This window comes from Centruroides sculpturatus, unplaced genomic scaffold (genome assembly GCF_000671375.1).
Source record: "Centruroides sculpturatus isolate CEXI.00-Female unplaced genomic scaffold, Cexi_2.0 scaffold978, whole genome shotgun sequence".
Classification (NCBI taxonomy): Eukaryota; Metazoa; Arthropoda; class Arachnida; order Scorpiones; family Buthidae; genus Centruroides; species Centruroides sculpturatus.
The window spans coordinates 277548-291809 of record NW_019385151.1 but is presented as its reverse complement, the minus strand read 5'-3'; the positions used below and the strand labels follow the sequence as shown (position 1 = coordinate 291809).

The following is a 14262-nucleotide window of genomic DNA, read 5'->3' as shown; positions in this document are numbered from 1 at the left end:
AAGGCAAAAATAATTCCGCGGATGCGATGTGTTAGCGTTTATTTTGTTTAATATATCAGGAAAGAATAATGATAGAGAAACGAAATTTGGCACGGTAGCTTGTGTATAAGAGACGTTGATGCTATTAAATTTTGATGGTGACAGGTCGAGAAGGCGAGGAGATAGAAAGGGTCGCGTGTCGTATCGAGGAAAATGACGAAGAAAAGTGAAAATTTCCACCGTCACTTAATTTTTATAATACCCATCCCTACCCTGAAAATTGAGCATTTTTCCATTTTATAATAGTTAAAAATATAAAAAAAAAAAACTTTTAAAATAAAATATCGTAACAGATGACTCGCCAAATGTTGCCGGGAAAGTTAAGCAACTCGTTGCTGGATTTTTTCTTCGTAAGTTGCGGGCTTTAATACACCGTAGGACGTAACTGCCATTAAATTAGGTACCGAATTAATTTATGCTAACGATATGCAAATTAGTAATGTAGATTTTATTTTCATATTGAATCAGAGTCCAAAATCGACAAGCGAGATGAACTTCTGACGATCTTGTATAGCTGACGGGCCAGCCTCCACGCCCGAAGGATGGGTGAACCGGGCCATCCGTGGTCTGGTAAGACGCGGCATCTGACCCGGGAGGGTCTTTTAATACGACTTTCGCACTGGGAGTTCGGTGGTGGGTTGGCGCCGCGTTCGGACCGGCTGGTAGCGTGAAGTCTTCCGGGTTTTCTCCTCGTCGATGACGCCCGAATAGGGCCAGTTTCCGGTAAAAAGTCTTCCCGGAAGGCATTCTTTCCCCCGCGCGCGTAATGGCCACTCTATAAGGCTGACTATTCGGTCGCCTAGAGATCGAAACCAAGCTATTCGGAGTATAGTGCCTAACTGTGCCGAAAACTCCATATTAACACCCCTTTCAAAGAAAATCCGACACACTCCCTTCCAGACTGGGACACACATACACGCGCAATTCCCCCCTTTTTGACATTTTCGATTTATATGCATATATATGTATGTATACAAGTGTGTCTGTCAGTTTATGCTCACACAGACACATACATTAAATACTCAGGGAATTTTTATATCTCGGAAAGGGGTGCAGACTAAGAAACGAAATTTGTCCAGGTAGTTTGTAAGGGGAATCGATACTACTAAATTTTGGTGGTCAAAGGTCGGAAAGTGGGACTTAATGAAAATTTTACTCGTTATTGGCATTGGCAATTTCTTATAAAACTCGTTCTTGCCCTCAAAAGGAATTTTTCAATCGTAATAAAATTGTTATAACACTATCTGATCACAGATGGCGCCACGTAGAACTTTTTATATTTATAAAATTTCATATGTCTGTTGTTTAATTAATACGATAATAATATATAACGTTTTTTTCCCTACATTTTCCTAATGTAAATCGTGTAACTACTAAACAGTAAGGAAAACTTTTTTTATAATAAAACTGGTAACGATATTTAAACTTTCTGAAAACTTAATTCACCGTCCGTATAACAACGATTAATGATTAAAAGCATTTAAATTCCGTTCTAAACTATTCGCGGCTTCGATTTAATGTTCTAAATTTGGCATACTTTTAAATACTGTTAATAGATGGCACCGTAGTACTCTTTACCGGCTGACGGGAATTCGACGAAGAGGATAAACGACAAAAACGGAAAAAAAACCGAAAATCACAAAAAATCGAAGTACCGCGAATTATTTACCGTAATAGATCGCGCGATTAATTTTCAATTATTATTTTTTTTCTCTTTATTTTCCATTATTATACGTACCACGCGCCAATACATTTGTATTAAATTAATAGATCGATCGGTTTCGTATTTGTTCGAATCGGAGCTTTCAAACTGCTAAAATAATTTTTCGGTCTTGTTCTCGTCACATAACTCGCCACCAGAGGCGCCTCACGTTACTATTATTTCGAAAATTACTTTCGAGTTTCGTTTGTTTTTAACGATTATCGATAAATTTTTATTAAAAAATTTAAGTTTATTTTTAATTTTCTTTACGTATTATTATTGGACGTTTTCTATTTTCCGATCGGCATTTGATTACTATTTTCACGGGCGTTAAAGTTGTCGTCGGGAGACTCGTTGGAAATACCAATTGTTCGAAGTGTATCGACCAAAACGACATTGATAATGTAAGGAACGATATTCTCTTACATTGTCGACATTTTCGGATCGATACAGTATAACCCGTTCGATAGTTAGTTCGGATTAGCCGGAGCGCCGCGGACTTAATAAATCGTACTTTGTTAATCCGTCCAAAGCTTCCCTCCGACGACATCACCGTCTGACGTAAGCGTAATCGCGGCCCTTACGTTCCGAACAGTAAGTACAGTACACGAATACAATACTTCTGCTTCCGATACGGCGGACGAAAAGAAATGGCCAGGTAACCGCCAACGCAATCGGAGGCGGCCATTTTTCACCAAAGAAAACGGCAAAAAATATGGTCAAAGAATTTAATTTATATCTATACAAATTACAAATAATTGGAAATTCCCACGGATCCACCGGACAGCGTCCCGAATAAATATATACAAGGATACGGGAAGAAAGAAGTAACCGGCGATCGATTCGCGCGCGTATGTGCATGTCGTTTCCGGTCGGGAACGAAGGGAGACGCCGGCCACCCCCTCCCGTCCGGTCTCCGTCATTTCGGCTTTATCACATCGTCTTAAGACTAGTCCCGGTAGAGGACGGGTCACCTCCCCCTTTCGGAAGAGTCCGTCCTCCCTCCCACGGAATACGCGTCGGCGGATCATTCTTCTCTCCTTTTTTCCCGTCCCCCTCCCCCGGACCCGGGTGGGGGACGGCTTTTGATTGGCGGTAACGACACCGCCCCGTTCCGTTTCCGCCCCCGTCTAATTAAGGCGGAAGGAGATTAAGTTTCTCCCGTCGGACCCCGCCCAGAAATAAAGGCGGGACCGTCTCCGGAATCTCGAGGCCAATCGTCTTCCCGCGGTCGGATTTAAATAAATAAGAAATCCCGCTAGAAAAGAAAACCGGGAGGGGCGCCGGCCCCGTCCGCCGACGCCCTTTCTATCACAACCAATCGACGCCGAGAAGATCGGCGCCGGGAAGAGGGCGGAGGACGCCGCTGGGATCCTCCGCCGTCAGACGGGGTAGACTTCTTCCGGCCGCTCCGCAACGGAAGTGGGAGTGGAAGGGCGGAGGACGGGAGGGGCGCGGCCCGGCCAGGGGGCTCCGGGTCGAATGGGCGGGCCGGACGTTTCCCACGGATGGAGGAGGGTGCCCCGAAGCCCGTCCAAGTCGGAGACGGTCCTGTTGGGCGGAGGCCGGATGTAGCTTCTGTAGATCTCGTTCTCTCCTTCCTCGTCTCCCGCGCGCCGGTTCCTTTCCTTCTTGCGCGGACGTTCCTCGCCGTCCGGCAGGGCCACGGTGGAGGGCAGATCGGCGGCCGTTTCCGTCCGCGCGCACTTTCCTCCCGCCGATCCCTGGCTGCATTTGGGCGCCGCCTGTTGACGAAAAGTATAATTAGTAAACGATTCTCCCACACAAAATACGGTTATCTCCCGTCGGAAACGTCCGCCATTATTAATTATTTCGTAAACCCGCGCTTCTTCCGTAGTCCAGAAAAGGATATTTTAAAAAGAACGGTTAACGATGGCGATTAAATTCGAATGTCTTAGGAAAGTGTGCGGATAAACTGTACCGGTACATACGTATGTATTAATGGAGTGATGACTACCGGTTACTTAATTAAAAGACCAAGATGGAATTATTGCCGGCGAATTACGGCGGTGCTAATTAGCCTTAACACGCCGAGTGTTTGTTAAGGCTAGTTCGCACCGCTGGCAAAATGTAGGGGAACCCGATTTACATATGAAAGAGGGCGAGGGGATTGGTTCGCTCGCTGTCCTACACTCGGACTGCGACAACGCGAGATTCGCTGCGTCGTTGACCTCGCGTCGTGATTTTTTGACGAAATTACAAGTGTATCGACATTAAAACAATGTAAGTATATGGTATATTTTATAATTTAACCAAATTTATATAGTCTAGTTTATTAACGATTTGTTTGTTTGTATTTTTAAAATGAAATAACGCGGAAAGTAATTGTAAACTTTTTCTCTCCTTGATTTTTAGAAGCGTACGCTTCGGGGCACAACGGGTGGAGCGCGATGGGACGGTACTCCGTTCTGTCCCCTATACACACACACTATGCCAGCGGTATTTATATATTGATCAGCTGGCGGTTCAGAATGCTATTATTGTAAAATACATTCTTATAGCTTTTCTTTCGTTATAGATGGTCCGAACGTACAAAAGAAAAACTGACAGACAATGTCGGCGGACAGAGTGAACGGAACTTGCTGTAAATGCGGCGATTTCTGGAGAAATGGGTTATCGAAGAGCGGCCCTCGTTTTTTTCTGCGCCATCCAGCACTTTAGAAAGTTATGTGAAAAAGAAAGGAGATAACCCCGACACTACGATTGACAAAAAAGCGGGAAAGTTCCATACGATTTTTACAGTAAAAAGAAAAGGGGAAAAAACAGTTTAGTAAAATAGAAGAACGAGGGGACGATTACTCGGGAGGGGACGACGTTACGACTCGCCTTTACCGCAGCCGGGCTTACTGTCACACGATCGAGGGTTGGTGTTCGTCTGTCGCGCGCAAACAATGGGCTCGTATCTCTCGCGCGGGTTTTGACGGCGACGATGACGATTCCGCGCTGGTTTGAGAGTTTCGTACGCAACGAGACTAATATTTGAGCGGTAATCTCGTACCCCATTCTGCCCCGAGTGCGGGGCGGTACGGGAGGTGGGCGATCTTTTTTTACTTATTTATTTTTCGTACAAAATAACTATTTAAATTACATTTAAATAATCAATAATGTGCCAAATATAATAAATAAAAGATATAATGCAATATTTTTGTTATTTTTCTTTTAACTTTTTCGTTAGCTACCCCATTCCGCTCCGGGTTCCCCTAAAAAGCCGAGTGAATTTCGTATCGTTAAGGAATAAAGTAGATGCCAGACAACGGCATTATCCTCGACTCTTTGTTATCGGCCATCTTGTTAGAATGACGTCGCCGGCCTATAGCATCGACCGCGGTGTAAAAACGGGGACTGGGGATCTTTAAATTGGGCCCTTCGATTATAAAACATTCGATTCCGCTGTTCTTTCAGTTTACAAATAGCATTATTACATTTACATTATAATATACGTACTGTACATACGCATACTATATATAAGAAAAACAGATGAAAAAATGGGTTAATTACGTAATAAACAAGTTATGGAGTACGGTAGTGTAATAACAGGTGGCCGAGAATACGTTTTCTTTGATAATAATATAGAGAAAACTGCGTGTAAAACCACAATTGGCGCGGTAAGCGGAAGTTGCGGGTTGGAGTCTCACTCCGCATTGATCTTTCCTTCTAGTGTATACTGAATTTATCTATTTCTAATTATTAAATTTAATAGAAGAAGGCAGCCTAACTGCCCACCTTTAAGCAAATTATGTAATATCTTTACGATTAATTAGTCACATTAGGGTTCAATTATAATGTGGGTGTATCATTTGATTTTAGAGATAATAAAAGGATAGACTGCGCGCTTTTGCCTTACGAAGATTTAAAAAATAATGTTTATGTTCTCGTTGTCGTACGTTTCTGTGTGTAAACAAATTGACCATTTCTTTGTTTGATTAAAAAAATAAATGTATCATAAATTTTAATTATTTCTTTTGACAAAGGCGCGTAACGAGAGGTTTAGGAAAAACCGATTTGTTTTCGGTAGGTAAAAATAAAGTTAAATTTAAAATAATTATAGAAAGACTAACTTTTGGCATGGGTGACGACGACGACAACGACGAGAAGCAGCGACAATTCGAGTCGTGCGAACAGTGGGAAAGGTGAAAATAATGATGAAAGTCTCTAGATGCACTCTTGAGAGGCGACCTGTTACGCCTCTCGCTCCAAGATCGTGCTCCCATCTTGTAATGACTGAGAACGCACGTAATTAGTCCTAGGGTGAATACTACGGATATAGCAATAACAACGATCTGGATTGCAGAAACTGGAAAAAGAAAAACAAATATTAAAACAAATGATATACGAAAAAACAGTTAAGAATTTACATTATAATTATGGAGGTTTTAAGAAGCTCACCATTTTGAAGCCCCGCAAAATTCTGACCGTTCGGGAACGACGAGTAACGGACGTTCGAACGGACTAATTTGGGAGGACAGTGAATTTCGTCGCTGCTGTCGGGACAGTCGGGCAGACCGTCGCACACAAACGTCCAACTCCGAAGACAGGTCGTATCACCGCATCTGAACATACACGTCGACCCCGTTACTGCCAAGAAAAGTTCATTTATACGTAAACGTAACTCATTTATCGTAATTAAATAGTAATAATAAGTTGCATCGGTTCTTTTTAAAGGTGGAAACAGAAGAATAATCAGTTTATTAAAGAAATGGAAATTCTGACGTACGAAATTCTAATCTGGAAAAGAAGCGTAATATATTTTGTATTTCTCTTTTAAAATAAGATAAGGAGTGGTAATATAGACGAAAGATACGAGACTGGCGTTAATTCGTCGCAATTGTAATTCGACGTATAAAAACAAAAGCGGTAAAACAGATTTGTACCAGATACTGGTTAGTTTACTTTTATCTGGCTTAGGAAAAACACAAAGAACTGGTTTACCCGCAGGAATTTTCTATAGACGACGGCATACTTCTAACGAGTAAGGTTAGAAATAAAACGTATTCGCCTTTATAAAAATATCCAATAGTACTTTATATAGACACTAAAACGGTGTCGATATTATACGCACCATTCAATTAAAATCCATTAAATAAAAAGATTCTGAAACTAAACAGTGTTGTCTCCATACAAATAAGATAAAAATAAATGGCATTTTCCTCAGAGAAAACTTCAAATTTAAGTCGTCGGACGGCATATTTTAACTTCGTTTCCGCCGCATTTAGTCAAAATATGCAAGTAAATAAATACTGTAATGCAATTCCCACCGCGTAAAATTATCCGCACGCTTTCGATTTATTACGTTTTTTCTTTCGTCCATTTACACCGACGTAATTTCCGGGGCATAAAACCCCCATCGATGGATTTAAAATTTTAGTACGCGGATTCGTGTTTACGGAGAGCCAGTCCGGTATTGTCTGGTCAACTGGGAAAAACACCTCGGTAATCCATTTACGTAATAAACATTTGGCTCTTTGGAAACAGCCGCTTTAGGCTACCTCGGAAAAAGCTAAGAATATTTATATTATTAATACGAGAGTGTTTTGTCAGGTAGCATCGGCGGCACGGCCAGTCGCCATTTACGTAATAAGGACAAGTAGGCGTCTTCCGACCGGTTAACCGATGTCCGAGCGTTCTTAAAAGTAATTATTCTACGGCTTTTATTCCTATTGCCGAGAGAAAAAAAAAACACGCCGGTGCGACCTTGGTGAATTCGGTCAAGGCCAAAGGTACGGCCGCATTCGCATTAACCGGCGTAATTTTATAAGTTTTAACGGTCTTAACCTTCGCGGTTTTTACATTTTCTAAGCAAGAATTGGCCGTACGTTTAATATTTTTATCGATTTTTACGTAATATTCTAAAACCTACGTAACGAGATGCGATTACCCCCAGCGAACGGACGTAATAAAATGCAAAAAATGTGCAAATATTTACAAAGATTTGTCGACGTTAAATGCCAAAAGCTTACCGTCCAGTCTGTCGTAAGGCGGAATAAAGAATGGAGCCGGTCGAAGATGCCGTCTTCTCCTCGACGGTTATAATTAAAAATATTTTATTCTTTTTCTAAATATTAAAGGAGAGCGAGGAAAATAAAGAAACTATTTCGTATTTAATAAGCTTTTAAGTGCAAAATTTTACATCAAAGGAGGTGCCCGAAGCCCGAAAACGTTTCTTTATCCGACCAGTGACGAGACTGGAAGCGGAGCTTATTACCTAACGAAGACGTAACGGAAGTAAACAATCGGCTATTACGTCACCGACGGGCGGGAGAGAGAAAGCCGTCCGAGCCCGGGACCAAATATCGATCCCCACCGGGACCCGAGACGTTGGCGCCAATTACTCACCCGGATCCCCGGCGGAGAAGAGCGGTGGGGAATCCCCCGGCGCCGGAAAGAAGGGACGGCATCTTCGCACCTGGAAATCGTCGTTACCGGTTAACCGCGTAACTTCCGGCCGTTAACTGGCGCCATCTTTCGCCCAGTCCCGACGATTTAATTAAATATATATATTTTTTAATTATCGCGGCGGATTCTCCCGTAGATAAGAAATTGGGTCGGCTTCGTCACGTTTTAAATTCTAGAAAAATCGGATAATAACAGAAATAAAGTCGGACGGGAAGCGCGGCGCCGGGCGAGAAACTATTTTTTGTATATAGCCCCTGCCGCGGTTACGAATGGAAGAGGAGAATGGAGGAAATTCGCCGTCCACACATTTTTTTCCGGATCGCACGCGGGGGATTATCCGAGTATCGTTGCCGCTACGTCACGTACAGTGTTAATCGAGCAAATAGTAAGAGGAGAGACTGAAAAGTCCGTCTTAAACTGTCTACCGGACGGAAGAAGAGAAAACGGGGACGAAACGGTGACAATTTTCGGTAACGTGGCAGATTTTTCCAACCGGGATCCGGAAAACACGGAAAATTCCGCTCCCGGAGTGGCGGGGAGAACGGAAGTGGCCGTCTCGAATTTCCGGCACGGCGGGCGAAAGCGGAAAAACGGAGAAGGAGAGAAAAGTCTTAGGAGGAGGTGGAAAAGGACTTACCTGCTTGCGCGGCGCGTCGGGCCGTCCGGCCGTCGAGTCTCATGGCCCGGACGGTGCGAGGCCGGTGTCCGGGCCGGCCGAAGCTCGGCGGCGTACTCCCGTCGTCGACGTCATCGACCGTTTACTTCCGCCGGCCCAGCCCGTGGCAGACGACGAGCGTCTAGACTGGCGTCTAAATAAAGCCGACGTCGGCCGACCGGCCTCCGTCTGGAAGCGGTCTAGACGGCGCGCGCGCCTCTCCCTCCCCCCGTCTGCCATTGGCAATTGTGTCAGTAGATCGCGGCTCCCGGTGACGTCACGTCGTCCCGGACTCCGACGAGACCGACGCGTGACATCATCTCGTCCCCCTCGTTTTTTTTTTTTTATTTTACTCCGCGCCGGACGTTAATTGTAGTTTTTGAAAAAATGTCGTCCCTCCTCGTTCGTCTGGGAAAAACCAACGTCGACGATTCCTTCCTCGTAAATTCTTTAATAATATTTAAATAATGCGTCGTTAAGCGCGAGTAAACAAATTAAAAGCGTCGAGACAAACGTAATTTCTCGTCGTCGTTCCGGTTTTTCCTCCGTTTAAGCTTAAGATTATTATTGTGGAAAATTATAACTTTTATTCTCTTATTTTTTCCCAGAGACTTAGTAATAATCGATCGGTGTTTTATAAATCGGAAATTTCGTTTCCTCCGGCTGTCCGTGTCGCCTTTTTTTTTCGTCTGGAGTCGAAGGCGATACGGCCGTTACGGAAACGTCTGGAGAAACAAATTTCGCCCGCGGCGAAAGAAAAAGCGGACTAGACAACTAGACTAATTTTTCCTTCTCGACGTTAGAAAATTCGTCGTAATCTACGGAAAAATCGCCAAAAACTAAAAATCTTTACGTATGGCGAAAATATATTTTCGTGCCTGGATTTAGGCTGGAGATAAAGGAAAACGCCAGCCAACCGCGGATTAACCATCGATCTATTGTCGGAATGTTAATGACGTTTGCCGGCGCATCGGACGTACCCAACCGGAAGAGCGTGGCGAACTCTGGTGGAGAAAATTATAAGTAATTTTAATTTTAAGGTCCTTGGTTGGAAGTTCTTCGGGCGGTGCCGAGTGTTTTGATAGCGTAACATAAAATTAATTAACTTTGTAATAATTATAATAATAAAACGGGTGGCGCAATAAACACTGCTCTTTTAAACGCAGTTAATTTAACAAAAGTATAATTAATAGACGATTTTTCTGTTCCGGGGACGTCGGAGTAAGGAATACAGTCGACCCCCTATAACACTGTTGATTTTTCCATTTTATATAAATTCCATGTTGTACGAGTCAATTAGATTTTACAAATACGTGTGTCGGGCTGTGAACAGCTCACGTATTTGTAAAATCTAAGTGACTCGTACAACATGGACACTGCGTAAAAACACAACGAAGATTGTGTAATTGGATAAAATGAGCGTGTAATGACCAGCGGTTATAGATACATCCAGCGATAACGCGAGAAACGTTGTCGAATGGTTATGACACCGCGTGTGAAAAGTTTCCCATAATAGTTTTGAGAAACCAAGACTCAAAGGGTTATTTTTGGCTATTATCCAGACTATCGACTTTAGACGTAACTCTATATTAATACAAAAAATACTATAAAAACTTTCGTTTCTACTTACTTTTCTGTTTCTCGCCGATAACACGATGATACCTCCTGGATGGTCATTTCTTTGACTCGCTCCACAAAATACTAAAAATATAAATATAAGAATATTCAAAATTTATTACATATTATACTATCGTTTTCGAATTAAACGTATTCATAAATAATCATAGATTTAAAGTGTAGACTGCGTACCGGCCAAGTATCACTCGGGCTCCGCAAACTTCCAGTTTTTCCTTAACATTAGTTATATATTGTTAATAAATAAACATTATTTCTATTAACATTTATAAATAAAAAATTAATAGATCTCTAAATAATTCTGTATCGTAAGGTGCAAAAAGGCGCGCAACGTACCATCTTCCAAATTAATAATTAATTAACAAACTATTCACTCACTAAACACTAACGAAAACACGTGGGATATAAGCGCGACCTCTAGCGTCGTATATTCGAAACTTGCCACGAACACTTGCCTATAGTATTTAAGTCGGTACATAATCTTCTACCAGATGGCACCACTTGTTTTAACAGTCACACCAGCCAGCCAGCCATTAGTTCTAAATTATGCCACCACGGAAAACAGCGCCAATAGCCGGAACTAGTTTCGTAATGGTATTTTCTGGTAATAATTACGAATAAAGCGTAATTACTAATAGTTTGAGTTTTAAATATAACACGGTAGAAGCCGAGTTCTTCGGGCTAAGTCTTAACTCTCTTTCTCTTCCCCGCGAGGGGATTTTAAAACTCCCTTCTTAGTGTACATTCTCGTAACGTGTACCAAATTTCGACTTTCGACTCCTAACCGTTCGGACTCTGCGCTTATTATTATCATTATTGTTATTATTATCGACCCACCTCGATTATAACATAAAATATAAAGCTAATTAAAAGTCGATGTTTTCTCATTCTAAAAAAGATTGATCCGGGATACGGGATCCAAAAGTGTAACTGAAAAATTTGATCGGGATGGCTCGCTACTAAGTTTAAATTTTATATATACTAGCTGCAAGGACCCACTTCGCTGGGCAAAAAGTAACGATAGTGAAGATTAAGATAATTAAATTATATCCAATCTTACCCGTTTTCACAGAATGCAAGAATTAGGTCCCCCGGTTCCAGACTAATTAGAGAATGTTTACGTTTAGTCAAACGAACTATTTTCAACGTTTCTGGACCGTTTACAATCGTTCTATAATCGAACCAATTCGAATTTTATGTTCGAATTAAATTCGAACAAATTCGAACAAAACATTCGAAATAGAAAGCCACTTTCAACCACTTTCAAGCCCCCATTTCTTCCGCACCCTTATAGCTATCGAGACGCAACCATTCCTATGCACGAATGGAGACTCGGGGCTACCACCACATACAAACACCATTCACGTGCGATGTGTAGTTTTGGCGGAAAAGTGAAATATAGGGACATACATATCCATTTATATATATAGATATAGATATAGATATACTGTATATCAATTATTCAATTGGTGTAAACAATTGCTAGGACCAACTCCGGTCCCGCCTATTCGCTCCGCAATTTGGGAGAATATTTCTTTGTATACTGTGTACATTTTCTTATCCACCTCTCCTAATGTCGGCTTCGTTTACGGCTTCCCGTTGGTGCAGGGAAGTAGATTCGAAGGAGTTGAGACGTGTCCTCGACTAAATCCAAGTTTAAAAAATAACGATAAAAATGTTTCCTCGAAGTTTTTAATTAATAAGTAAGAGAAAAACAATTTCATTTTTCCCTTCGACTTAAGTTCGGTGTGGCAGACTGTACACTTCGCACGGTCGTTTTTACCTATCCTTTTAGAACGGTTTCCTGTGTTACGGTACGAAAACGCGAGATAATAGTGACATTTTCATTCCCTTCTCGAGTTACTCGGTGACTAAAACGATTTTGTTACAGATCCACGTGGATCGGCGCCGTCTACGGCCTTAATTACAATAGTTCATTTTTACTTATAACTTATTATAATAATACAATACTTTTACATTTTTATAAAAGCACCGTGGCTAGAAAATGTTTCCTTACAGGAAAACATTAGCAGTTTACAGTGGTTTCATCCATATAAATTACACAAAAAAAATTTCTGCCATTGCTGGAAACACACACTGCTGGAACGCATCTTTTGGAATGGCCATCAGCCGGTCCGTCGCATTCCGCACGATATCTTCTCTCGACTAAAATCGGGTTTCTTTTAGCGGAATTTTTAGCTTGGGAAATAGCCAAAAGTCACACGGAGCCCTGTGGGGACAGTACGGAGCGTGACGAACCACAGGAGTGTTGTGTTTGGCGACGAAAGCCCCAATCAGATGCGCAGAATGGGCGGATGCGTTATCACGACGGAGCTGGAAAGTTTTGATCGACCACACATCCGGTCGTTTGCGTCGCACTGTATCGGAAAGACGACGAAGGACCTCCTGGTATTACTCCTTTGCCATGGTTTGGCCTCGTGGTGCGTACTCACCATACACCACCCCACGAGAGTAAAAAAAACAGTCAACACGAGCTTGATATTGCTGCGGACCTGCCGCGCTTTTTTTGGCCTCGAAGATCGTCCCCGAAAACCTGCTGAATCTTGCGAATGGTTTACGCTCGGGTATCGCCAAGGTTTTTGGCAAAATTTGATGTAATATCGCTGCTCACGTCGTTCAGTCATTTTCCAACTTAGTGGAATCCGACGAGAGCTCGCTACGTGTCCTCACTCATAGGCCGACTGGCAACGACTAATGCTTCCTGCAGGCGGGAAAAAATTCAAAGTTGTGAATGACTGTCCCCTCCACAACGCCACCGAAAGAGGCCTCCCGCGCATCATAGGTTTACGCGGAAAAAATAAAAGTCCTCGTATTTTATAGTGTTTTATATACTAAATAACACGGCACTTAATATAATACTAAATTTCCATAGTAAATGATCGCGCTGCCACTTACTTTTCTCGGGAGCAGCTTCGGACCTACTGAGCAAAACTAGGAATTTATCTCTTCTGTTCCTTCTTTTGCATCCTCCTTGTTGTCAGACTCGATGCGGATCGTCCAATATTACACTACGCGCGAGAAATCTCGCAATAGTCGGACCGAACGTCGTATTTAACATTAGATCCACGTAAATTAAATCGGGGTGATGGAAAAGAGTCGACGATCTCCGGAATGCCATCCTGATCGAATCACACTACGGATTCCTCTCGGCACGAAAATGAATCGGAATATTCGGAAAATAAATCCATTAATAATGGCTCATCGCGCAACACGTGTTACCAAATAGAAACTGATGACACCCGTTTGCCGAAGATGGCTTTATATAGGGGATGACGCAATATCGAGTCTCCGTTACGCGATCGAAAAACTGGATTCGTTTGGCTGACGCAATGTTACCATCGCGTTGCGGAATTCGATAAACGGGGGTAAGAACATTGCCGCATTTTCTCACGTAACAATTATAAAAAAATGTTATATGCGGGTTTTTACTATATTTATCTCATTTTTCCTCGCTTAATTGTGATCAATTTTGCGTATAATTTTGAATGAAATCTCTCGGAAGATGTCTTCAAGGTCGTCGTATCCGAGTATCTTTTTGTGTTTTCGGTGTTCGTAAATCTTTGTACCTCCTAAATACTAAAAATCAGCGATTATATTTAATAAAATTTATGAAATTCCTCTTTTTGACAATTTATAACATTGTTACGTTTGTTTAAAAGAAGCCGCAGAAGCGTGAGAATGCGAAGATGGTAACAACGATTGGCCATCCTCGTCCCGACCCCTGCAATTTCAAATAGATGTCGAATGATGCGGAATTTAATAATAATTAGCATAATTCTCACGGAAAAGCCTTCGA

The 14262-nt window shown here is 42.1% G+C and overlaps 1 protein-coding gene across 3 annotated transcripts; it reads right to left on the bottom strand.

Moving 5' to 3' along the window:
• Window positions 1-1520: 1520 nt before the first annotated feature.
• On the bottom strand, window positions 1521-13628 carry LOC111635507 (low-density lipoprotein receptor class A domain-containing protein 4-like). 3 transcript variants are annotated; one of them, XM_023380482.1, is made up of 5 exons: window positions 13362-13628; window positions 10441-10511; window positions 6149-6337; window positions 5821-6056; window positions 1521-3486 (listed from the first exon to the last, which is right to left on the bottom strand). In XM_023380482.1, exons 3-5 carry the CDS (start codon window positions 6318-6320, stop codon window positions 3124-3126), a joined length of 771 nt encoding a protein of 256 aa, XP_023236250.1. In that variant the 5' UTR covers window positions 6321-6337; window positions 10441-10511; window positions 13362-13628; the 3' UTR covers window positions 1521-3123. The 3 variants fall into 3 exon arrangements, with proteins under 3 accessions (XP_023236250.1, XP_023236252.1, XP_023236249.1); XM_023380484.1 differs by lacking the exons at window positions 10441-10511; window positions 13362-13628 and adding an exon at window positions 8096-8222; XM_023380481.1 differs by lacking the exons at window positions 10441-10511; window positions 13362-13628 and adding an exon at window positions 8793-9071 and having other exon boundaries at window positions 1525-3486.
• Between the last annotated feature and the right edge of the window lie 634 nt (window positions 13629-14262).